The sequence below is a fragment of the Pseudophryne corroboree genome, chromosome 7 (genome assembly GCF_028390025.1).
Source record: "Pseudophryne corroboree isolate aPseCor3 chromosome 7, aPseCor3.hap2, whole genome shotgun sequence".
NCBI classification, from domain to species: domain Eukaryota; kingdom Metazoa; phylum Chordata; class Amphibia; order Anura; family Myobatrachidae; genus Pseudophryne; species Pseudophryne corroboree.
This window is the reverse complement of record NC_086450.1, coordinates 312,608,078-312,635,173: the sequence shown is the minus strand read 5'-3', so window position 1 is coordinate 312,635,173 and position 27,096 is coordinate 312,608,078. Positions and strand designations below refer to the sequence as shown.

The 27,096-nt window shown below is 43.4% G+C and overlaps 1 protein-coding gene across 1 annotated transcript in view; it reads left to right on the top strand.

The window, feature by feature from the left end:
• The window catches only part of GRIN2A (glutamate ionotropic receptor NMDA type subunit 2A), a 995,689-nt gene extending 968,823 nt beyond the window's left edge, over window positions 1-26,866 (top strand). Inside the window, exons 13-14 of the mRNA XM_063934277.1 lie at window positions 49-287; window positions 21,973-26,866. Of these exons, the coding sequence (XP_063790347.1) occupies window positions 49-287; window positions 21,973-23,757 (2,024 nt within the window). The 3' untranslated portion in view covers window positions 23,758-26,866. The remainder of the gene's footprint in view (window positions 1-48; window positions 288-21,972) is intronic.
• The last annotated feature ends 230 nt before the right edge of the window (window positions 26,867-27,096 follow it).

The following is a 27,096-nucleotide window of genomic DNA, read 5'->3' as shown; positions in this document are numbered from 1 at the left end:
TACAATATATTTTGTATAGAATAAATACAATAATTTTTTGTTGTTTAGGTGAGATGGAAGAATTGGAAACTTTGTGGCTTACTGGTATTTGCCACCATGAGAAGAATGAAGTTATGAGCAGCCAGCTGGATATTGACAATATGGCTGGTGTATTCTACATGCTGGCAGCAGCCATGGGATTGAGTCTGATAACGTTTGTCTGGGAACATTTATTTTACTGGAAACTGAGATACTGTTTTACTGGTGTTTGTACAGGAAAACCAGGACTGCTGTTCTCAATAAGCAGGGTAAGTAAGAAAAGTGTGGACTTCTGTTTGCTTTGATCTAAAATCCATTTTGCGGTTGTATTTTTCCTCCTCTAGACTCTAGTTTAAGTTGATGAACATGAAGAGCTATATTTATGAAGCAACAGCTGCCGCTTCTCTGTAAGCTGGAGATGAAGCTTTAAAGCTCATTGGGCATTCAATATAAAGCCAGGCATGCTTTACACTGCATGTTTCTGCTGCTTTAGATTTTCAGCTTCAACCTGCCAATAAGCAAGGGCTTGCAAAAGCACATGCTTTGTAAATATAGCCAGAAAATGTTTCCTGTAGAAAGAATCCCAATTTCACACCACCACCAATATTTGATAAATGTCAAGATTACAGTCCAGAGAACAACTTATTCAGAAGTTCCTAGATTTTTTTTAGAGAAGTGTACTGGAGATACCCCAAGAAAACTGGACAAGCACCATGTTGAAGAAGATGACATTGAGAGGGTGACAGGAATATTGTTAGAAATTTTCTTTCATACATCACCTACAGTGTACATCTACTAGAGGCCACCACTTCGCTTAAGGACTTTCCTTAACCAAGGTGTTGAGATTTTAATCTATTTATTACTATCTATAAAGCACTGATGTATGTCGCAGAGCTGTACACTGAGGGGATCATGACACAGACCAATCACATACAATTTTGTGTTATTCAAGGGAAATATAGCCCTGCTTAAGTGTTTTGTCAATGTACAGTAAGTTGCAGGGAAAATTATACAAAGTTGCATAATAATAACAACTATAGTTGCTGTCTAGGACAAGTGTGTGTTTCTATTGGAATGTAGTGGTATTAAAATAGTCATTGGTGACTGGCTTATTTTTGTGCAGCTAACAGAGTTACAGCATGACTAGAATGAGGAGATTCAGCAGTAAGTGGAGACATAAAACATGGATCTGTCACTATAGGTCTTTAAATATTCAGCTGCTATCAGCAATATCTGTCTTTACCCAATTATAGTGTAATGACTCCACTGCCAACCACCAAATATAAATACACACTGCATATAAACTTGTACTTAACAAAAATGGCAATGTGGAACCAAAGTATAAAGAAAAAAGAATACCTCAATATCTACTGGTGGTGGTTTGCAAACAATGGAGCTGGACATGTGATACAGGTGGGTTAAGTTCAAAGAGACTCAGATGGGTGGGATCCCAGAAAAGTATTTCAACAAACAACTTAATTATATAAATATGAATTTATTGTATACTTAGTGTCACAACTGAGGGCCTGAGCTGATGGGAGGCAGCCTCAGTTGTAGGGGCTGAGATGTACCGGAACCTGGGAGGTTGTATCAGACCCCTGGACATGTAAGTAACATGAATAATAACTGCCCGAAGGCGTGACCACGACAACTTAGATAAAAGTCAATGATGTTTATTATGACAACTCCGCATCACAGCAGCAATAAAAGAAAACGTAAAAGTCAGCAAAGAATAAATACAGTTCCTGAGTACTACAGCATGGCAGGAGCCACAGGGCACTGGTAGTGTGAGATAGTTCGTATGATCTTCTAGATGGAAAGTCCTTACCAGGCCCGGCTGTAGCAATGGAGATAACCCAGGATTATACCAGCTGGTGTTCCAGGAAGAGCTGGGTTGCTGAAGGTAAAACAGCTGCTGTGGATACTGGCTGGAACCAGACTGTTGTTAGCACGGAGTGGATACTGGCTGGAACCAGTTAAATAATAAATGAACTTTGGGAGCGATGAAATGTGAACTGAAATGTAGAACTTGAGAGCGGAGAAATAATAATTCCGGTGGAGAGTGGTAAAGTGTAGAAAGGACACCGGCCCTTTAAGGGAAGCTGTACTCTGCTGGAAGCTGAGGCTGGAAGCAGGTAGTGTTGTAGCTGGAAACAGATGAATCCACAATGGATTGGAGAGTCAGGCTACACCGCAGGTGGAATGCTGGTGCGGGTCTCTATGGTGGAAGTCTTGAGACAGGAGCTGGAACCTGGAAGACAATCATAGAAGAGAGACAAACAGGAACTAGGTTTGACAACCAAAGCACTGACGTCTTCCTTGCTCAGGTACAGCTTACTTATACCTGCAGCAAGGAAGGGGTTGGCTAGGCAATTATGCAAATCAACAACACAGACAGCAGATTGGTGGAAATGATCAGATGACAGAATCCAAGATGGCTGCGCCCATGCAGACACTTGGAGGGAAGTTTGGTTTGTAATCCATGTGGTCTGGGAAACAGTAATGGCGGCGCCGGCCACCGGAGACAGGAGACGCCAGGCTGATAGATGCACATTTAACCACGCGGGCACAGCGGAGGCCGCGGCTGATGAAAAGACCACTCTGTATGTGGAAACTCAGGAACAGCGGAATCCGGTCCTGGAACGCTGAGCCCGCCTTAGGAGGCATCTGAAGGGTAAGTAATGGCGTCCAGATACCCGGATCGTGACAGCACCCCCCCCTTTAGGAGTGGCCCCAGGACACTTCTTAGGCTTTAAAGGAAACTTTGCGTGGAAATTTCGGACCAAGGCAGGAGCATGGACGTCAGAGGCATTGGTCCAAGAGCGTTCTTCAGGACCATAGCCCTTCCAGTCAATGAGATACTGAAGTTGACCATAACGGTGACGTGAGTCCAGGATCTTGGCCACTTCATACTCAACGCCTCGTTGAGTTTGGACTTTCGGAGTTGGTGGAAGTGAGGAATGAAACCGATTCAAGATTAGCGGTTTCAACAGGGAAACATGGAATGTCCTGGGTATTTTTAAGAAGGGAGGTAACTGGAGTCTGTAAGCAACAGGATTGATGACTTGATCAATTTTGAAAGGACCGATGTAGCGAGGTGCAAACTTCATACTGGGAACTCTTAACCTCAAATTCTTCGTGGATAACCATACCCGATCACCCACCTTGAGAGCAGGAACTGCTCGACGCTTCTTATCCGCAAACTTCTTGTACCTGAACGATGCCTTGAGCAGAGCTGATCGTACGCTCTTCCAGATATTGGCAAACTGATGCAAGGTGATATCCACTGCGGGAACAGAAGTTGCTGGAAGCGGTTGGAACTCAGGGACTTTAGGGTGGAATCCAAAGTTGGTGAAGAATGGTGTTGAAGAAGATGAAGAATGATACTGGTTGTTATGACAGAACTCGGCCCAGGGAAGTAATTGAACCCAGTCATCTTGAGAGGAGGACACATAGATGCGGAGGAAGGCCTCCAAGTCCTGATTCACCCTCTCAGTTTGACCATTGGTCTGAGGATGGTAAGCCGTGGAAAACTTTAACTTGACTTGGAGGACTTGACATAAACTTCGCCAGAATTTGGCTGTGAATTGAACTCCTCGATCTGAGATAATTTCTTCTGGAAGACCGTGGAGTCGGAAGATCTCTTGTATGAATACTTGAGCCAACTTGGAAGCTGACGGAAGACCGGTGAGAGGAATGAAGTGTGCCATCTTGGTGAACCGGTCAACTACCACCCAGATGGTATTGAACTTGTTGCACATGGGCAAATCTGTAATAAAATCCATCGACAAATGGGTCCATGGTCGACGGGGAACAGATAGTGGAACCAGTTGCCCCGCAGGTGACTGGCGGGATACTTTATGTTGAGCACACTTTGGGCAAGATGCAATAAACTCCAAAACGTCCTTTTTCAGAGTTGGCCACCAATAGGACCTAGAGATAAACTCCAGGGTTTTTTGGATACCTGTATGTCCGGCAAAACGGGAAGCATGGGCCCAATGCATGAGCTTCTTCCTTAGTGTCGGCTTCACAAAACTTTTCCCTGATGGGGGCGTAGAGTCCATCCCTACCGTGGAGAATGCCAACGGATTTATAATAGGATGCTTGTCTGAAGACTCTGACTCATTTTCTTGCTCCCATGAGCGGGAAAGGGCATCGGCCTTGCGATTCTGAGAGCCCGGACAGAACTGGAGTTTAAAGTCGAACCTGGAAAAGAAAAGTGCCCATCTGGCCTGACGAGGGTTGAGACATTGTGCGCCTTTTAGATATAGAAGGTTCTTGTGGTCTGTAAGGATGGTGATTGAATGAGAAGCTCCCTCCAACAGATATCTCCACTCCTCTAGAGCGAGCTTGATGGCTAGCAACTCCTGGTCGCCAATGGCATAGTTGCGCTCCGCTGGGGAGAACTTCCGTGAGAAGAAACTGCAAGGATGTAAATGACCATCTTTAGCCCTCTGAGATAACACCGCTCCTACTCCAACGGAGGAGGCATCCACCTCTAAGATGAAAGGAGAGTCGATGTCAGGCTGTTTCAGGACAGGTGCAGAGATGAACCTCTGTTTTAAAAGATGAAAAGCTTGCATGGCTTCTTCAGACCACTTGGACGGGTTAGCACCCTTCTTGGTGAAAGCAGTAATAGGCGCCACAATGGTGGAAAAGTCTCGTATAAACTTTCGGTAATAATTGGCGAACCCTAAGAACCTCTGGACCCCTTTGAGGGTTAAGGGTACCGGCCAATTCTGGATTGCTTGTAGTTTCTCAGGATCCATCTCTAGTCCGGAACCGGACACAATGTACCCTAGAAACGGAATGGACTTGACTTCAAAGACGCATTTCTCTAATTTGCAGTAGAGATGATTGACACGGAGACGGGACAGAACCTCCTTTACCCAGAAACGATGTTCCTCTAAATCGTTGGCAAAAATGAGGATATCATCTAGATAGACCACGACATGACGGTATAGAATATCTCTGAAGATCTCATTGACGAAATGCTGGAAGACAGCTGGAGCATTGCTCAATCCGAAGGGCATGACGAGGTACTCATAATGTCCGTCACGGGTGTTAAATGCGGTCTTCCACTCGTCACCCTCACGGATCCGGATGAGATTGTATGCACCTCTCAGGTCCAGCTTTGTAAAGATGGTAGCTCCGCTAACTCTGTCAAAGAGCTCAGTAATCAGGGGTAAAGGATAGCGGTTCTTGATGGTAATGTCGTTCAAACCTCTGTAGTCGATGCACGGCCGCAGACCACCATCTTTCTTCTTTACAAAAAAGAAGCCTGCGCCGGCTGGAGAAGAAGAAGGTCGAATGAACCCCTTTGCTAGGTTCTCTTTAATGTATTCCTCCATAGAATGTGTCTCGGGGAGAGACAACGGATAAGTTCGGCCTCGAGGTGGAACCTTCCCTGGAACGAGATCAATCGGGCAGTCCCATTCTCTATGAGGAGGAAGGATATCAGCAGAAGCTTTACTGAACACATCCGTGAAATCTTGATATGGAGGAGGTGGAACATCAGACGACCTGGGGGAGGAAGAACAGACAGGCAACACTTTAAACAAACATGTCTTAGTACAGGAGGAACCCCATGCCAGGATTTGCGTAGTCGTCCAATCAATTGTAGGATTGTGAAGACGGAGCCATGGAAGGCCCAGGACCACAGGATGTGTGGCTCTTGGAATCACTAAAAATGAAATAAGTTCGGAATGAAGAACTCCCACTCTCAGACGAACTGGTAGAGTCCTTAGAGAAATAACTGTATCAAAAATTTTACTGCCATCCACAGCAGTTAAGGAAAAGGACGAAGGAAGTCTCTCGGTGGGTAGGGACCACCGTTTAACATAGGCTTCAGTAATAAAGTTCCCAGCTGCTCCGGAATCCAGGAGGGCAATGACGTTCTGATAACGTTGAGCAACTTGAAGCGAGACTGGGAGGTTACAATCTTGAGGAGATGGAGAGGAGATCATTACTCCTAGCCGGCCCTCTCCTTGGCGAGCTAGGATTTGGAGTTTCCCGGACGTTTGGGACAGGCATTAATGGTGTGAGACGGAGCTGCACAATACAGACAGAGAAACTCGGAGAGACGTCTTCGGCGCTCAGCAGGAGTTAAACGGGAACGGACAATTTGCATGGGTTCATCTGTAGTTGGTGACAGTTGGCGAGGAGGAGGAGTAGAAGATTTTGGAGCAGATGATCCTCCACGCTCAGTTGCTCTCTCTCTGAAACGCAAGTCAACTTTCGTACAAAGTGAGATTAGCTCATCTAACTTGGAGGGTAAGTCTCTGGTAGCTAACTCATCTTTAATACGCTCGGATAAACCATGCCAGAATGCAGCATACAGGGCCTCGTCGTTCCATGCCAGTTCGGATGCCAGGATCTGGAACTGTATAAGATATTGTCCTACAGTACGTGATTCCTGGCGTAAACGGAGAATCTCAGACGAAGCTGAGGTTACCCGGCCTGGCTCGTCGAAGATGCGCCTGAATGTTGACACGAAGGCAGTGTAGGAAGATAGCAGGGTGTCGGACCTCTCCCATAACGGTGATGCCCAATCAAGGGCTGAGCCACTGAGAAGAGAAATAATGTAGGCAATTTTTGTACGGTCACTGGGAAAATTGCCAGGTTGTAGCTCAAACTGAATCTCACACTGGTTGAGAAATCCCCTGCAGAATCTTGGAGATCCGTCAAATTTTGCTGGCGTTGGAAGATGAAGACGTGGAGCAGAAATGGGTAAGGTGGGTGGGGTTATAGCTGGAGTCACTGTGGTTGACGCACCAGACGCGCCTGATCCACGGAGAGTTGTCTGAATCCCATCCAGCCGAGTAGAGAGATCCTGGAGACAGCGGATGATGTGGCCCTGTGCAGCCTCCTGATGTTCTAGTCGGGCTGCCAGTTCTTGCATCGGCCTGGCCGCTTGATCCTGGTCTCCGGCTGGATTCATTAGGTCAGTGCTTACTGTCACAACTGAGGGCCTGAGCTGATGGGAGGCAGCCTCAGTTGTAGGGGCTGAGATGTACCGGAACCTGGGAGGTTGTATCAGACCCCTGGACATGTAAGTAACATGAATAATAACTGCCCGAAGGCGTGACCACGACAACTTAGATAAAAGTCAATGATGTTTATTATGACAACTCCGCATCACAGCAGCAATAAAAGAAAACGTAAAAGTCAGCAAAGAATAAATACAGTTCCTGAGTACTACAGCATGGCAGGAGCCACAGGGCACTGGTAGTGTGAGATAGTTCGTATGATCTTCTAGATGGAAAGTCCTTACCAGGCCCGGCTGTAGCAATGGAGATAACCCAGGATTATACCAGCTGGTGTTCCAGGAAGAGCTGGGTTGCTGAAGGTAAAACAGCTGCTGTGGATACTGGCTGGAACCAGACTGTTGTTAGCACGGAGTGGATACTGGCTGGAACCAGTTAAATAATAAATGAACTTTGGGAGCGATGAAATGTGAACTGAAATGTAGAACTTGAGAGCGGAGAAATAATAATTCCGGTGGAGAGTGGTAAAGTGTAGAAAGGACACCGGCCCTTTAAGGGAAGCTGTACTCTGCTGGAAGCTGAGGCTGGAAGCAGGTAGTGTTGTAGCTGGAAACAGATGAATCCACAATGGATTGGAGAGTCAGGCTACACCGCAGGTGGAATGCTGGTGCGGGTCTCTATGGTGGAAGTCTTGAGACAGGAGCTGGAACCTGGAAGACAATCATAGAAGAGAGACAAACAGGAACTAGGTTTGACAACCAAAGCACTGACGTCTTCCTTGCTCAGGTACAGCTTACTTATACCTGCAGCAAGGAAGGGGTTGGCTAGGCAATTATGCAAATCAACAACACAGACAGCAGATTGGTGGAAATGATCAGATGACAGAATCCAAGATGGCTGCGCCCATGCAGACACTTGGAGGGAAGTTTGGTTTGTAATCCATGTGGTCTGGGAAACAGTAATGGCGGCGCCGGCCACCGGAGACAGGAGACGCCAGGCTGATAGATGCACATTTAACCACGCGGGCACAGCGGAGGCCGCGGCTGATGAAAAGACCACTCTGTATGTGGAAACTCAGGAACAGCGGAATCCGGTCCTGGAACGCTGAGCCCGCCTTAGGAGGCATCTGAAGGGTAAGTAATGGCGTCCAGATACCCGGATCGTGACACTTAGCTAAGGTTATTGATCAATTCAGCAGATGCTCAATACAGCAATCTCATCAGCATACTCAGGAGACCTTTGTGTATAGTGGCTGAGTTATATTCAGATCATCCTGGCACTTCTGCAGTCCATGTTTCATCCAGGCTGTCTTGGCTGATTTAGCAGTGACAATTTCCAGCGTATATAGGCTGGAAAACTCCTGAATAAGCAATTTCATGGGTCAGATTAGAAAATATACATAAATGCTAAGAAACAGTACGGATCACTGTTGCCTCAATTTTGAGTGTTAGAAATAACATAAAAATACAATATGTAACATGGATTATATAGATTAACACATAAGATGAAACCCATTGTCTCAAAATGAAGACGCAAACATTTCAATGTTGACATATGCCCAACTCTAAACACTTTTCTTGCTTTGGTCTCGTATAACCAGCAGTGGACATTGCCCTTACTTGTAAAATATACCTGTGTAAGGAATACTGACACACACAGGAACACATCAGTTTGTAATAAATATATATATTTCCATTGTATTAAATATATATATTTCCCACTTCTTGTCCTATTGAAAACACCATATTATATTTATAACAAACACCAACCACCTTTCTAAAGATATTAAATAAAGCACTCATATAATATTCAAATGAAGTTAAATGAATGAATTAATGAATTGTGTATAGTCAGTATACATGTTAACATGTAATGGGTAACTAGTACTAGCGTCATTATGTTTACTCATTCTGTTCTGTGTATTTGGGGCTAAAAAACACTTGAAAGCATGAGATTGATAATACTGAAACTTATATTTTTGTATCACTCCTGACAACAGAATATATGTAGAGCCTACTGTAATGTGTCCTTTAGTTGACAAACCACCTAATGAGACACAGGACTCTATATCAGTTTGACAACATATACTATCCAGCTCAATTGTTTCTAAACAACCATTAGTGGAAATTGGTATAATACCATATTGTTCTAAGCATTTATTTAATCAACATAAGATAAGTTCTATTTACATAATTTGAAAGACATTCTGTGTCACACAGCTTACACTATTATGTTATTTTTCTCGGTTCTACTCTGAAATTTATGAATGTAGGTTATGAATATTACAATTTATTAAAATTCTGATACTAAGAATATATACAATATGTGCCAGATTACCCTTCTTACTAAATGTACCATAGGAGCAAGGTTGAAAGCTTTATTTTTCCTGGCTGTTACTCATGATCGTTTTTAGCTTTGTTTTCAATTATCAGCCCTATTTATTTTCAAGTAGATCACTTTCTGACATACTATTTTTTTTGTATATTGTGTTTGCTCTGTTTTAGTGATACCTTCTTAAGGGGGGTACTCACGGAGCGATATTCTAAGCAATCTGACTAGATTGCTTAGAATATCAGCATGATCGCTCTGTGTGTAGCCCCCTCAGCGATAGCTATGCGCGGCCCCGCACATCGCTATCGCTGCTGCTAGATTGGCCTGCATGCAGGCCAATCTAGCGGGTCGCTCACTTCACCCGCTGGGTGAAGTGAGCGGGCCCCCCGTCTCCCCCCGCACGCTCAGCACAGATCGCGCTGTGCTGAGCGGCAGGAGAGATGTGTGCTGAGCAGTTCGCTCAGCACACATCTCTCCTTAATCGGCCCGTGGGTACTGGGCTTTATCCTGTACACAGATTCCAGCTAATCCTAGATAAATCTCCACTTCTGTACTCATTGTAACTCTGACTATTCATTATCTCCTTATCCTATGTACTGTTCTTTCTTGGCACTAACTGTCTGCATCCACTTGGCCATCAAAATGTCAATAAACACACTGGTATCTCCACTCTCGTTAGTCACATCTGCTAAATATGAATACACTTTTACACATGAAGAAGCTGAAACATCAGAAGACAAACACTGCATCAAAGTGTATTAATCTTCTTAAAATACCAAATATTTACCACTTTAGGACTATGGCTTTCACAAAATTAAACTATTGTTTTGTTAAACTAAAGTATGACTCTGTGTTTCCCAACTCGGTCCCCAAGGCACCATATTCAAGTTTTAAGGATATCCATGGGTGAGCACAGATGGCTAAATCAAATTAACTGAAGTACTGTACTGTACTAATTAAATCACCTATGCCGAAGCATGGTTATCCTTAAAGCCTGGACCTCTGTCTCCTCCCCTGAAACAGCTTTTCCTGCCCCCCCCCCCCCGCCGCACGACCGCCTCTGCCTGATTGACAGGAAGAGGCGATCACATTTTCTGTGACCCCCTCATAGGAACTGCGGGCACATACACAGGATGGGCACTGCACATGTGTCCGCGGGCCGATCATAAAAATTCCTGTTGGATCGTGATGTGGTCTAACCTGAATTAGGCCCTGCACCAGGTAGTCCATTATACACATTGCACAAGGTAGCCCCTTATACACACTGCACCAGGTAACCATCACTCACCATCCGGCTCTATGCTCTTCTCATTTTTCTGGCCAGCGAGAAGCTGAGCTGGGGTGAGTAGTAGCGGGAGGCAGTTGTCAGCGGGAAGTGGCCAGTAGGAAAGGGGGGCTGACAGTGGGAAGCGGCGGAGTGTGGGCAGTGTGAATCAGCCAGTACCAGAGGAGGGGTGGCCGGCAGTGGGAAGCAGCTGGGGTGGGGGCATCAGGGCATGGGCAGTGGGAAGCAGCCTGGAGAGGGGGAGGCACCCATTGTGGTACAGGCAGCAGACGGGTGCTGACAGTGCTGGTGGGGTGACTACGGCTATGCCGTCAGGCTGCAGTACCCCAGGCACCTGCCCTGCTAGCCCGCAACTATATCTGCCACTGGGTGTACAATCCAGTAGCATCAGAGATGCATTTTGCTAACATAATCTTGCATAATGTGGTTAAGTAATCTTGCCGTGGGCCTAATTCAGACCTGATCGCAGCAGCAAATTTGTTAGCAAATGAGCAAAACCATGTGCACTGCAGGTGGGCAGATATAGCATGTAAAGAGAGAATTAGATTTGGGTGGGTTTATATTGTTTCTGTGCAGGGTAAATACTGGATGCTTTATTTTTACACTACAATTTAGATTTCGGTTTGAACACACCCCACCCAAATCTAACTTTCTCTGCACATGTTATATCTGCACCCCCCCTGCAGTGCACATAGGGGGTAATTCAGACTTGATCGCAGCAGTAAATGTGTTAGCAGTTGGGTAAAACCATGTGCACTGCTGGGGGGCAGCTATAACATGTGCAGAGAGAATTAGATTTGGATGGGGTGTGTTCAAACTGAAATCTAAATTACAGTGTAAAAATAAAGCAGACAGTATTTACCTTGCACAGAAACAAAATAACTCACCCAAATCTAACTTTCTGTGCACATGTTATATCAAGCTAATGTGTACTGTATGTGCTTCGAGCCTATGTGTACTCTAAGTACTGCAAGCTTATGAGTACTTTATGGACTGCAATCTTATATGTACAGAATGTACTGTGAATTTATGTGTTCTGTAAGTACTGTGTGCTTGTGTGTACTTTAAGTACTATGAGCTTATGTGTACTGTCTATTATGCAAGCTCATGTGTACTCTCCAGTATATACTACAAGCGTACTGTATGTGTATTGCCTATACTACAAGCTTATGTGTAATGTATGCAGTGCCAGATTAAGGTCCACATGGGCTTGGAACTGAAATTTATGAAGTGCCTATTGTGTGCCTTTGCAGTGGGTGTGATTAGCGCCACAGATAAGTTCTCTCTGTGTGGGCAGGGGTTTTTGGCGATATACTACATCACTGTACTACCTCTCCACACTACTGGACATCTCTGCTCTATGGGGGTTATTCAGGTCGCATATACCCCATTTGAGGCACCACTGCGCACGTGCAGGTCCCATCATGTGCATGTGCTGCATGGTGAATGCAATAGCATCGCATTGACTGTGAACGCCTCTACCTGATTGACAGGTAGAGGTGCTCGCTGGGGGCGGTGATGGACTGTTGCTGGGGCAACGCAGGGAAAATGGAGCGGGTCTGCAACTTTTTCGGGGTGGCTGCGTGATATCAATGGCTGCAAAGGCAGGGGTTTGTCCACAGTTGCCGAGATGGGACTTCAGATGGGTCCAGGGGTGGCGCTTCAGACTGATCCTGAGAATGACATAGGAAATAGAGATGAGCGCCTGAAATTTTTCGGGTTTTGTGTTTTGGTTTTGGGTTCGGTTCCGCGGCCGTGTTTTGGGTTCGAACGCGTTTTGGCAAAACCTCACCGAATTTTTTTTGTCGGATTCGGGTGTGTTTTGGATTCGGGTGTTTTTTTCAAAAAACACTAAAAAACAGCTTAAATCATAGAATTTGGGGGTCATTTTGATCCCAAAGTATTATTAACCTCAAAAACCATAATTTACACTCATTTTCAGTCTATTCTGAATACCTCACACCTCACAATATTATTTTTAGTCCTAAAATTTGCACCGAGGTCGCTGTGTGAGTAAGATAAGCGACCCTAGTGGCCGACACAAACACCGGGCCCATCTAGGAGTGGCACTGCAGTGTCACGCAGGATGTCCCTTCCAAAAAACCCTCCCCAAACAGCACATGACGCAAAGAAAAAAAGAGGCGCAATGAGGTAGCTGTGTGAGTAAGATTAGCGACCCTAGTGGCCGACACAAACACCGGGCCCATCTAGGAGTGGCACTGCAGTGTCACGCAGGATGGCCCTTCCAAAAAACCCTCCCCAAACAGCACATGACGCAAAGAAAAAAAGAGGCGCAATGAGGTAGCTGTGTGAGTAAGATTAGCGACCCTAGTGGCCGACACAAACACCGGGCCCATCTAGGAGTGGCACTGCAGTGTCACGCAGGATGTCCCTTCCAAAAAACCCTCCCCAAACAGCACATGACGCAAAGAAAAAAAGAGGCGCAATGAGGTAGCTGTGTGAGTAAGATTAGCGACCCTAGTGGCCGACACAAACACCGGGCCCATCTAGGAGTGGCACTGCAGTGTCACGCAGGATGTCCCTTCCAAAAAACCCTCCCCAAACAGCACATGACGCAAAGAAAAAAAGAGGCGCAATGAGGTAGCTGACTGTGTGAGTAAGATTAGCGACCCTAGTGGCCGACACAAACACCGGGCCCATCTAGGAGTGGCACTGCAGTGTCACGCAGGATGTCCCTTCCAAAAAACCCTCCCCAATCAGCACATGATGCAAAGAAAAAGAAAAGAAAAAAGAGGTGCAAGATGGAATTGTCCTTGGGCCCTCCCACCCACCCTTATGTTGTATAAACAAAACAGGACATGCACACTTTAACCAACCCATCATTTCAGTGACAGGGTCTGCCACACGACTGTGACTGATATGACGGGTTGGTTTGGACCCCCCCCCAAAAAAGAAGCAATTAATCTCTCCTTGCACAAACTGGCTCTACAGAGGCAAGATGTCCACCTCATCTTCACCCTCCGATATATCACCGTGTACATCCCCCTCCTCACAGATTATCAATTCGTCCCCACTGGAATCCACCATCTCAGCTCCCTGTGTACTTTGTGGAGGCAATTGCTGCTGGTCAATGTCTCCGCGGAGGAATTGATTATAATTCATTTTAATGAACATCATCTTCTCCACATTTTCTGGATGTAACCTCGTACGCCGATTGCTGACAAGGTGAGCGGCGGCACTAAACACTCTTTCGGAGTACACACTTGTGGGAGGGCAACTTAGGTAGAATAAAGCCAGTTTGTGCAAGGGCCTCCAAATTGCCTCTTTTTCCTGCCAGTATAAGTACGGACTGTGTGACGTGCCTACTTGGATGCGGTCACTCATATAATCCTCCACCATTCTATCAATGTTGAGAGAATCATATGCAGTGACAGTAGACGACATGTCCGTAATCGTTGTCAGGTCCTTCAGTCCGGACCAGATGTCAGCATCAGCAGTCGCTCCAGACTGCCCTGCATCACCGCCAGCGGGTGGGCTCGGAATTCTGAGCCTTTTCCTCGCACCCCCAGTTGCGGGAGAATGTGAAGGAGGAGATGTTGACAGGTCGCGTTCCGCTTGACTTGACAATTTTGTCACCAGCAGGTCTTTCAACCCCAGCAGACCTGTGTCTGCCGGAAAGAGAGATCCAAGGTAGGCTTTAAATCTAGGATCGAGCACGGTGGCCAAAATGTAGTGCTCTGATTTCAACAGATTGACCACCCGTGAATCCTTGTTAAGCGAATTAAGGGCTGCATCCACAAGTCCCACATGCCTAGCGGAATCGCTCCCTTTTAGCTCCTTCTTCAATGCCTCCAGCTTCTTCTACAAAAGCCTGATGAGGGGAATGACCTGACTCAGGCTGGCAGTGTCTGAACTGACTTCACGTGTGGCAAGTTCAAAGGGCATCAGAACCTTGCACAACGTTGAAATCATTCTCCACTGCACTTGAGACAGGTGCATTCCACCTACTATATCGTGCTCAATTGTATAGGCTTGAATGGCCTTTTGCTGCTCCTCCAACCTCTGAAGCATATAGAGGGTTGAATTCCACCTCGTTACCACTTCTTGCTTCAGATGATGGCAGGGCAGGTTCAGTAGTTTTTGGTGGTGCTCCAGTCTTCTGTACGTGGTGCCTGTACGCCGAAAGTGTCCCGCAATTTTTCTGGCCACCGACAGCATCTCTTGCACGCCCCTGTCGTTTTTTAAAAAATTCTGCACCACCAAATTCAAGGTATGTGCAAAACATGGGACGTGCTGGAATTTGCCCATATTTAATGCACACACAATATTGCTGGCGTTGTCCGATGCCACAAATCCACAGGAGAGTCCAATTGGGGTAAGCCATTCCGCGATGATCTTCCTCAGTTGCCGTAAGAGGTTTTCAGCTGTGTGCGTATTCTGGAAAGCGGTGATACAAAGCGTAGCCTGCCTAGGAAAGAGTTGGCGTTTGCGAGATGCTGCTACTGGTGCCGCCGCTGCTGTTCTTGCGGCGGGAGTCCATACATCTACCCAGTGGGCTGTCACAGTCATATAGTCCTGACCCTGCCCTGCTCCACTTGTCCACATGTCCGTGGTTAAGTGGACATTGGGTACAACTGCATTTTTTAGGACACTGGTGAGTCTTTTTCTGACGTCCGTGTACATTCTCGGTATCGCCTGCCTAGAGAAGTGGAACCTAGATGGTATTTGGTAACGGGGGCACACTGCCTCAATAAATTGTCTAGTTCCCTGTGAACTAACGGCGGATACCGGACGCACGTCTAACACCAACATAGTTGTCAAGGACTCAGTTATCCACTTTGCAGTAGGATGACTGCTGTGATATTTCATCTTCCTCGCAAAGGACTGTTGAACAGTCAATTGCTTACTGGAAGTAGTACAAGTGGGCTTACGACTTCCCCTCTGGGATGACCATCGACTCCCAGCGGCAACAACAGCAGCGCCAGCAGCAGTAGGCGTTACACGCAAGGATGCATCGGAGGAATCCCAGGCAAGAGAGGACTCGTCAGAATTGCCAGTGACATGGCCTGCAGGACTATTGGCATTCCTGGGGAAGGAGGAAATTGACACTGAGGGAGTTGGTGGGGTGGTTTGCGTGAGCTTGGTTACAAGAGGAAGGGATTTACTGGTCAGTGGACTGCTTCCGCTGTCACCCAAAGTTTTTGAACTTGTCACTGACTTATTATGAATGCGCTGCAGGTGACGTATAAGGGAGGATGTTCCGAGGTGGTTAACGTCCTTACCCCTACTTATTACAGCTTGACAAAGGGAACACACGGCTTGACACCTGTTGTCCGCATTTCTGGTGAAATACCTCCACACCGAAGAGCTGATTTTTTTGGTATTTTCACCTGGCATGTCAACGGCCATATTCCTCCCACGGACAACAGGTGTCTCCCCGGGTGCCTGACTTAAACAAACCACCTCACCATCAGAATCCTCCTGGTCAATTTCCTCCCCAGCGCCAGCAACACCCATATCCTCCTCATCCTGGTGTACTTCAACACTGACATCTTCAATCTGACTATCAGGAACTGGACTGCGGGTGCTCCTTCCAGCACTTGCAGGGGGCGTGCAAATGGTGGAAGGCGCATGCTCTTCACGTCCAGTGTTGGGAAGGTCAGGCATCGCAACCGACACAATTGGACTCTCCTTGTGGATTTGGGATTTCGAAGAATGCACAGTTCTTTGCTGTGCTGCTTTTGCCAGCTTGAGTCTTTTCATTTTTCTAGCGAGAGGCTGAGTGCTTCCATCCTCATGTGAAGCTGAACCACTAGCCATGAACATAGGCCAGGGCCTCAGCCGTTCCTTGCCACTCCGTGTGGTAAATGGCATATTGGCAAGTTTACGCTTCTCCTCCGACAATTTTATTTTAGGTTTTGGAGTCCTTTTTTTACTGATATTTGGTGTTTTGGATTTGACATGCTCTGTACTATGACATTGGGCATCGGCCTTGGCAGACGACGTTGCTGGCATTTCATCGTCTCGGCCATGACTAGTGGCAGCAGCTTCAGCACGAGGTGGAAGTGGATCTTGATCTTTCCCTAATTTTGGAACCTCAACATTTTTGTTCTCCATATTTTAATAGGCACAACTAAAAGGCACCTCAGGTAAACAATGGAGATGGATGGATTGGATACTAGTATACAATTATGGACGGGCTGCCGAGTGCCGACACAGAGGTAGCCACAGCCGTGAACTACCGCACTGTACTGTGTCTGCTGCTAATATATAGACTGGTTGATAAAGAGATAGTATACTCGTAACTAGTATGTATGTATAAAGAAAGAAAAAATAACCACGGTTAGGTGGTATATACAATTATGGACGGGCTGCCGAGTGCCGACACAGAGGTAGCCACAGCCGTGAACTACCGCACTGTACTGTGTCTGCTGCTAATATATAGACTGGTTGATAAAGAGATAGTATACTCGTAACTAGTATGTATGTATAAAGAAAGAAAAAAAAACCACGGTTAGGTGGTATATACAATTATGGACGGGCTGCCGAGTGCCGACACAGAGGTAGCCACAGCCGTGAACTACCGCACTGTACTGTGTCTGCTGCTAATATAGACTGGTTGATAAAGAGATAGTATACTCGTAACTAGTATGTATGTATAAAGAAAGAAAAAAAAAACACGGTTAGGTGGTATATACAATTATGGACGGGCTGCCGAGTGCCGACACAGAGGTAGCCACAGCCGTGAACTACCGCACTGTACTGTGTCTGCTGCTAATATATAGACTGGTTGATAAAGAGATAGTATACTCGTAACTAGTATGTATGTATAAAGAAAGAAAAAAAAACCACGGTTAGGTGGTATATACAATTATGGACGGGCTGCCGAGTGCCGACACAGAGGTAGCCACAGCCGTGAACTACCGCACTGTACTGTGTCTGCTGCTAATATATAGACTGGTTGATAAAGAGATAGTATACTCGTAACTAGTATGTATGTATAAAGAAAGAAAAAAAAACCACGGTTAGGTGGTATATACAATTATGGACGGGCTGCCGAGTGCCGACACAGAGGTAGCCACAGCCGTGAACTACCGCACTGTACTGTGTCTGCTGCTAATATATAGACTGGTTGATAAAGAGATAGTATACTCGTAACTAGTATGTATGTATAAAGAAAGAAAAAAAAACCACGGTTAGGTGGTATATACAATTATGGACGGGCTGCCGAGTGCCGACACAGAGGTAGCCACAGCCGTGAACTACCGCACTGTACTGTGTCTGCTGCTAATATAGACTGGTTGATAAAGAGATAGTATACTCGTAACTAGTATGTATGTATAAAGAAAGAAAAAAAAACCACGATTAGGTGGTATATACAATTATGGACGGGCTGCCGAGTGCCGACACAGAGGTAGCCACAGCCGTGAACTACCGCACTGTACTGTGTCTGCTGCTAATATATAGACTGGTTGATAAAGAGATAGTATACTCGTAACTAGTATGTATGTATAAAGAAAGAAAAAAAAACCACGGTTAGGTGGTATATACAATTATGGACGGGCTGCCGAGTGCCGACACAGAGGTAGCCACAGCCGTGAACTACCGCACTGTACTGTGTCTGCTGCTAATATATAGACTGGTTGATAAAGAGATAGTATACTCGTAACTAGTATGTATGTATAAAGAAAGAAAAAAAAACCACGGTTAGGTGGTATATACAATTATGGACGGGCTGCCGAGTGCCGACACAGAGGTAGCCACAGCCGTGAACTACCGCACTGTACTGTGTCTGCTGCTAATATATAGACTGGTTGATAAAGAGATAGTATACTCGTAACTAGTATGTATGTATAAAGAAAGAAAAAAAAACCACGGTTAGGTGGTATATACAATTATGGACGGGCTGCCGAGTGCCGACACAGAGGTAGCCACAGCCATGAACTACCGCACTGTACTGTGTCTGCTGCTAATATATAGACTGGTTGATAAAGAGATAGTATACTCGTAACTAGTATGTATGTATAAAGAAAGAAAAAAAAACCACGGTTAGGTGGTATATACAATTATGGACGGGCTGCCGAGTGCCGACACAGAGGTAGCCACAGCCGTGAACTACCGCACTGTACTGTGTCTGCTGCTAATATAGACTGGTTGATAAAGAGATAGTATACTACTAATATTATATATACTGGTGGTCAGGTCACTGGTCACTAGTCACACTGGCAGTGGCACTCCTGCAGCAAAAGTGTGCACTGTTTAATTTTAATATAATATTATGTACTCCTGGCTCCTGCTATAACCTATAACTGGCACTGCAGTAGTGCTCCCCAGTCTCCCCCACAATTATAAGCTGTGTGAGCTAAGCAGTCAGACAGATATATAATATATATAGATGATGCAGCACACTGGCCTGAGCCTGAGCAGTGCACACAGATATGGTATGTGACTGACTGAGTCACTGTGTGTATCGCTTTTTTCAGGCAGAGAACGGATATATTAAATAAACTGCACTGTGTGTCTGGTGGTCACTCACTATATAATATATTATGTACTCCTGGCTCCTGCTATAACCTATAACTGGCACTGCAGTAGTGCTCCCCAGTCTCCCCCACAATTATAAGCTGTGTGAGCTGAGCAGTCAGACAGATATATATAATATTATATATAGATAATAGATGATGCAGCACACTGGCCTGAGCCTGAGCAGTGCACACAGATATGGTATGTGACTGAGTCACTGTGTGCTGTGTATCGCTTTTTTCAGGCAGAGAACGGATTATAAATAAAACTGGTGGTCACTGGTCACTATCAGCAAAACTCTGCACTGTACTGAGTACTCCTAATGCTCCCCAAAATTAGTAAATCAAGTGTCTCTCTAATCTATTCTAAACGGAGAGGACGCCAGCCACGTCCTCTCCCTATCAATCTCAATGCACGTGTGAAAATGGCGGCGACGCGCGGCTCCTTATATAGAATCCGCGTCTCGCGATAGAATCCGAGCCTCGCGAGAATCCGACAGCGTCATGATGACGTTCGGGCGCGCTCGGGTTAACCGAGCAAGGCGGGAAGATCCGAGTCGCTCGGACCCGTGAAAAAAAACATGAAGTTCTGGCGGGTTCGGATTCAGAGAAACCGAACCCGCTCATCTCTAATAGGAAAGAGGAGCTTCTGTCAGCTGGATGCGGGTAGAGGTGAATAGGTGATCATGATATTTTGGGTGGTGGGGAGGTGAATGAACTAGGCTGGTGGAGGTGACAGGAAAAGAAAATCCTGTCATCACTGGCTGCATTAACAGGAATCATGTGGGCCTATTTTCAATGCAGCTCCATCCGTCACATTGTTAATCTGGGATTTGTTTATGTGACCCGGTCACTATACCGATGCCTGAATCCCGCCCAGTGGAAAGCCCAACAGTTGGCATGCTGACAGACAGAGACTATTCCTGCTTTTGGGTGTTCACAACACCCATAGAGTGGGAATAGAACCTGTGGCGAGCACAGCAAGCCACCGAGCCTGCTGCATGCTGAGCGCAGCGAGCCTGCAAGGGGCTTCATTGCACTCGTCGCCCCACTGGCAATCTCAACACCGGGATCCCAGCTGCCAATCACTCATACCCAGCCCGTTAATCTGTGTACAGCAAGATAATGTCTAATCATGTTTTTTTCATTCTACAAGGTCCTGCAATATTAACAACTATGATATAGTCTAAATAGCCTTGTACTCGAAATGTAAACAGTAATTTGTTGATGTGCCCTCCTAGAATCTATAGATCCAATAATACAGGCAGAAGAAAGGCGGCAGTCCAAAGGCTTTTTAAAAGGTAAAAGAGGACTTAGGGTTCTATTTACTAAGCCTTAGATGGAGATAAAGTAGACGGAGATAAAGTACCAGACAACCAGCTCCTAATTGTCATTTTTCAAACCTAGGCTGTGACTTGACAGTTAGTAGCAGACTGGCTGGTATTTTAGCTTCAGACACTTTATCTCCATTAAAGGGTTAGTAAATAGACCCCTTAGCTGTTTGCACTTTATAAAAAGTCTGTGGTATGCCACCTCTCTTCTACCTGTATATAATATATCTATATCCATGCCTGATATATAAAATATCTATCTATCTATCTATCTATCTATCTATCTATCTATCTATATCTATATATCTATATCTAGAGAGAGAGAAACGGGCGGCACTCCACGGATTTTCAAAGAGAATTGAGACAGCTACACAAGCTTAATTGTCAACGTTTCAGGTGCTGTTTAATCACACCTTTCGTCAGGACGAAAGATGTGATTAAACAGCACCTGAAACGTTGACAATTAAGCATGTGTAGCTGTCTCAATTCTCTTTGAAAATCCGTGGAGTGCCGCCCGTTTCTCTCTCTCTGTATTTGCTCTGCTTGGACCGTGGGAGGGCACCCAGGTATTTAATCAATTTGTTTGGAGTGCCGGTCATATTGGAACTATATCTATATATATATATATATATATATATATATATATATATATTTAATAAGAAAGTTCATCCAAAACCAAACAACCAGCAAGGGCTCAAGGTTCTGACCAAAATCAGCACACTGTTAACGAATAATTGTGAAAAGTTTACTGCCATGTTAGCAAAAAAAATCTATGACGATAGGCACAATAGCACGTGCGAACAGCAACTTTATAGTTAACATCACGACAGCTATTTCGTAAACCTGTCGGGATGTTAAGTATAAAGTTGTTTTTGCAAGCCTTCGTAAGCACTTTACAGAATGCTGCTTATAGAGGCCTGATTTGTGCCCTTGCACTTGGACACTTTATTCCCTGAGGAAGGCTTATGAAACAGCTGTTAAGTATAAAGTTGCTGTTCGCACGTGCTATTGTGCCTATCGTCATATACTTTTTTTGCTAACATGGCAGTAAATTTTTCACAATTACTCCATAACAGTGTGCTGATTTTGGTCTGAACCTTGAGCCCTTGCTGGTTGTTTGGTTTTGGATTAATTTTCTTGCATTCATTATTGGATTGAGCACCTGTACCATTACATGTGAAGGTGTATAGTGCGGTTTTCTCTGGGATTTTTTATATATATATATATATATATATATATAATACATATTAAATTATAAATTCGTTTTGATACCTTTGCCTACCACTGACTCATCTTGTGACAATCTGAACTATTTTTAATGGTACTACAATAGATCCAAAGGACTGCTTAAACAAACTGTATAAATTGCATAACAATAGAATTCACCACTAATAACTACAGTATTCTGCATATGCACTTCTTTCCATTACCTAATATTATCAATTGTGTTATTAAAAAAAATAATGAAAACTGGTCCTTTTCTAAAACATAAATACTACTAATAAATAACATTAATCAAACTTTCATGTTTCTTCTAGGGTATTTACAGCTGTATTCATGGGGTGCATATTGAAGAGAAAAAGAAGTCCCAAGACTTCAGCTTTACTGCTTCCCAAACCAACATGCTAAAATTATTGAGATCATCAAAAAACATGGCTAATTTAACTAATCTAAATCCTTCACAATGCAATTCACCCAAAAGGACATCTGATTATATTCAACGAGGTTCACTGTTGATGGATATGGTCCTTGATAAAGGGAACGTAATCTACTCAGATAACAGACCATTCCAGCAAAAAGAAATTTATGCTGAAAACACACATGATCTCACCATGCTAGCTAGTAATCGCCACAAAGACAACCTTAATAATTACGTGTTTCAGGGTCAGCACCCGCTCACACTAAATGAATCCAATCCAAATACAGTTGAAGTTGCTGTAAGTGCTGAACCAAAGGCAACTTCCAGGCCAAGGCAGCTTTGGAAAAAATCAGTTGAAACTTTGAAGCAAAACCAAGGCTCAATTAATGAAAATGGAACTGATGAGCTCAAGTCATCCAGTAAAAACCAACGCTTTCTTCCAGAGGATGGACATTTTTCTGATGCTTCAGAGACATCAAGTAGAGCCACCTGTCATGTAGACACCGAAAACAATAGCAAGCATCACAAAAGTAAGGACAACTTAAAAAAGAGATCTGTATCCAAATATCCTAGAGACTGCAGTGAAGTAGAGTTGTCCTACTTAAAAACCAAACAAAGTTTGACTCATGACAAAATCTACACAATTGATGCAGAGAAGGAACCCAGCTTCTTAATAGAACAGCCACAGTATGTTGAGAATGCCCCTGTTCAAGAAGAAGGAGATTATCCTGAGGTATACCAAGATCACAATGATAATTATAGAAAGTCAGAACCATCCTTACATGTTAATAGGACTCCTTTGCACAATGAAGTCAGTCTTCCAAATAATGACATACAATACAAGCTGTTTGCTAAGCACTATAGTTTAAAGGACAAAAATGCATCTATGACTGAAGCCAATGATGGGCAGAGGCAAAATTCCACCCACTGTAGAAGCTGTCTTTCCAATGTGCCCAGTTATACTGGTCACTACTCAGCCAGGTCCCCGTATAAGTGTGATGATTGCCTACATATAGGAAATCTATACGATATTGATGAAGACCAAATGCTACATGAGGCCACCAACTCTATGCATTCTGAAGATGTTTATGAGCACAACTGGATTGAAAACAATGCTCTACAGTTTCAGAAGAAAAACAAGCTACGGATCAACAGACAACATTCTTGTGATAATATAAATAAACCCAGGGAGTCTGACACTGGAAGGTCATCTCGTAGCATCAGTTTGAAAGATAAGGAACGGTATCTACAAGAAAGCCCTTTTGCTAATATTCTCATTGTCCCCCATGAAAAACTATTGGGAAATAAGACTTCGCTTTTTACACACTCTTTAAAGGAAACCAAGCGGAGCAAGTCTCTTTACCCCGACATTTCCTCTGAAAACCCATTCCTGCATTCTTACCAGGAGAACCAAAAACTGAGTCATGGACGGAGCTCCTCTGACATTTATAAACAATCCTCATCATCAAAAGCAAGAAATGATAACTATTTAAGATCATCTATTAAATCCACCACTTCATACTCTTCAAGAGATGGACGGGTTCCCAATGACATGTGCGTTTCAGAGTATGTTATGCCTTATGTCACAAGCAAGAATAGTCTGTACCCAGCTCCAAGGGTTGTAAATTCCTGCAGCAATAGACGAGTATTTAAGAAAATGCCTAGTATTGAATCAGATGTTTAAAATGTTTACTCTGTGTACCACATGTTATTCTGAAATCTGAGACTATAGTGTAGCTGCCAACACTTTTAGAGGCAATCCAAGAAATCTTGAACAATACTCTGGAAAACCTGTGTATGGTTTATGCTTACATAATATATGTAGGGCTTCCACATGTCCCATATTAGCTAGGAAAGCCCCACTTTTTGTAACTGGCTATAGAATTGAAACTATTGATAGTCCTGGACTAATAGGGAACCTCTGAAAAGGGAACTACAAAAATTAGCATTTCGCTCCCAAAAGAGAGCATGGTATTGGTTTTTTGTACTGGGCAAAGTTCATATAAAAATGGTTTCCTGATTGACTCAAAAATTAAAATGGTAAGATGGGAGCACTGAATATCTATATAGGGAATATAATTGCAAAGCGTTGGGACATGTTGTCCACAACATTGTTATAAAGATTTAATAAGCCATGACAAAGAAAGTAACTCAAAACACAGCCTGATTAAATATTGGCAGCTATCATTTTATGTACTTTGCCATTCATGCCACTGTTCAAGTACTATACTACACTAGACATAACACATTATAATGTTATTTGTCATCTAATGTTTTTACTAGCAAAATAAGCAATATTGTATGCATGTAGTTTGACACAAAGAAAAAAGTTTTATGTAAGAATGCTTTTGCACAGTCACAAGGGGTTGAAAAAAAATCAACTTTAGCATATTAAAAATGATTACAAATTAATTAAGAATTTTAAGTCTGTTGTTAAACGCAGATAGTGAATATTAAAGTAGACCTTTACAGTTTGCCTTTCAATGTCAATATCTTTATTTAAATATTATAGGTTTTATTAGATAGTCATGATTCATTTACTTCCAAAGCTATTTGTTTTATTAACAACCATGCTCTTCAACTATTAATTATGTAATAAAACTATACATCAATGTGTTACACCAGTGTCATTTGCTACAATTTCAATCAAAGACAACACAAAATAGCCTACAATATTGCAGATATGCCATACCTAATGTGTGTATGTATATATATGTATATATATATATATATATATATATATATATATACAGTATATATCACATAGTAGTCCCCATACAGAGGCAAGACCCAGGCGGCACTCCATGGACTTTTAAATCAGTGCATGAGATGTATTAATCCATACATGTATGGTTTAATACACCTCTTTAACTAATTGAAAAGTCCGTGGAGTTCTGTACGTTTCTTGACACCATGCGGGGACTACTATGTTAAGCATGAAGTTTGGGAAGGCACCCCGGCAGATAGATATCGTTACGTGAGTGCTCTCACACATGAATATATATATATATATATATATATATATACAGTATATATATATATATATATATATATGTATGCAAATACTACAGTGTGTATATATATATATATATATATATATTTATTTACACACACATGTGAAGTATACCAAAATGATTACTGTGCTTGTACATACCTTGGTGCAACTCATAGCAAAATATATATTTATATATCAGTGCACAGATGTAACAATTTAGTGCATATACTTGAGTGTAACATTTCACCATTACTTATACAGTTTTTTTCAACAATTTTAAGAAACAAATGTTTTTCTGTTTTTAATTGCACCATAATTGTTGAAATGCCACACTTAAAATCGGTGCATGGTAAACTGCTATTTTTGCATGTATTTATGTTGACTGATTATTTATGTTAATTGTAGAAAAAAATGTTTGTAGTGGCAATTGTCTGAAAGGTTGTACCTATATCCTAAGAGTCATTTCCGAAGGTTAAAAAAAAAATGCGGGGCTGCAGGAGATGTAATGTGATGTCCTATTTTTGCCCAAATGATTCAACGTTTATGAAAACACATTAAAAGCTTGCATCTTCTGTGGGAAGAAAGATATTTTGGATGAAACATGTAAGAGTTTCATGGGTAGAATGTGCGCAAAAATGTTTTTTTTTCCTGGGTTGGAGGGACTCAAAGAATCTCTACTCCGCAAAAGGACTACATTTTATACATAGTCAGAGGTGGCAGACAGGCAGATATAGAACACTAGCATATATTTTCATTGAAGTGCCTTTGCAACGATCCGACCCATTTTATATGGGAATGGATATTTATAGGCACATTTCTACCAGTGTAATAAAAATATTCCATTATACAATAGCAACATGTGTAATAAAGAGTCTTAATGCCGCTCATTCTCATGACTTATTTAAGACATCAATCAGGCCTGAATTAGTAATATTTTGGAAGAAAAATCTAAAAGTTGAAATTAATGAGACTAATGAGCTAGAAGGTAGAAATGTGAATTGATTCTTTCTTTTGAGACAGTTCTGTAAAAATTTTTTCTTTACAGCATTTTTGCTTAACAGTTCGAAAAAGAGGAATGTGCCATACACCTATGTGTTTGCTAATAGGATAGGAACGTTTGTGCAAAAATAGATGCTCTGCACGTCCGTATATTCTATGGTTAGAAATGACTTCTCCTGTATCCACCTTGTCATGTTATTTCTAAGCAGGAGGCATTGATGGGTTTTAGCATTAGGAGTATGAATTTTGGCTACTTCACTAAGTAATTACCATAGTTTCCAACATTATATTAGATCCGTATAATAGCCCATATAATAGTCACATTTTTGTAATCTGCTTTTAAAGTTGATTATAACATGTGCAAAATATATGTCAGAGTACTTGTAGTTGATTTATGTTTTATCTCAGGATTGTGATACTCTAATGCTGTTAGCAAGACTGCTTTCGTAATGAGTCAAAAAGGGCACCTGAACTGGGCCAACAATTAGATGACCCAATATAAGACTCTGGATATAAGATGGTCATCTATCTCATCACTAGACAGGAAATATAAATCATTTAAAAGGGTGTTTTCCTGTATTGAAGCTGAACCAAACATATACAGTCCTATAAGTTAAAAAAAGTTACATGGTGCTTTAACCTTTATCCAAGGCCAAATCCTAACTCTAAACCTAAAGCAAGGTCTAAATACTCTCCCAAGACCCCACTGAAGCAATGAAGACATAAAGAAAATAAGAATTTACTTACCGATAATTCTATTTCTCATAGTCCGTAGTGGATGCTGGGAACTCCGTAAGGACCATGGGGATTAGCGGCTCCGCAGGAGACTGGGCACAAAAGTAAAGCTTTAGGACTACCTGGTGTGCACTGGCTCCTCCCCCTATGACCCTCCTCCAAGCCTCAGTTAGGATACTGTGCCCGGACGAGCGTACACAATAAGGAAGGATTTTGAATCCCGGGTAAGACTCATACCAGCCACACCAATCACACCGTACAACCTGTGATCTGAACCCAGTTAACAGCATGATA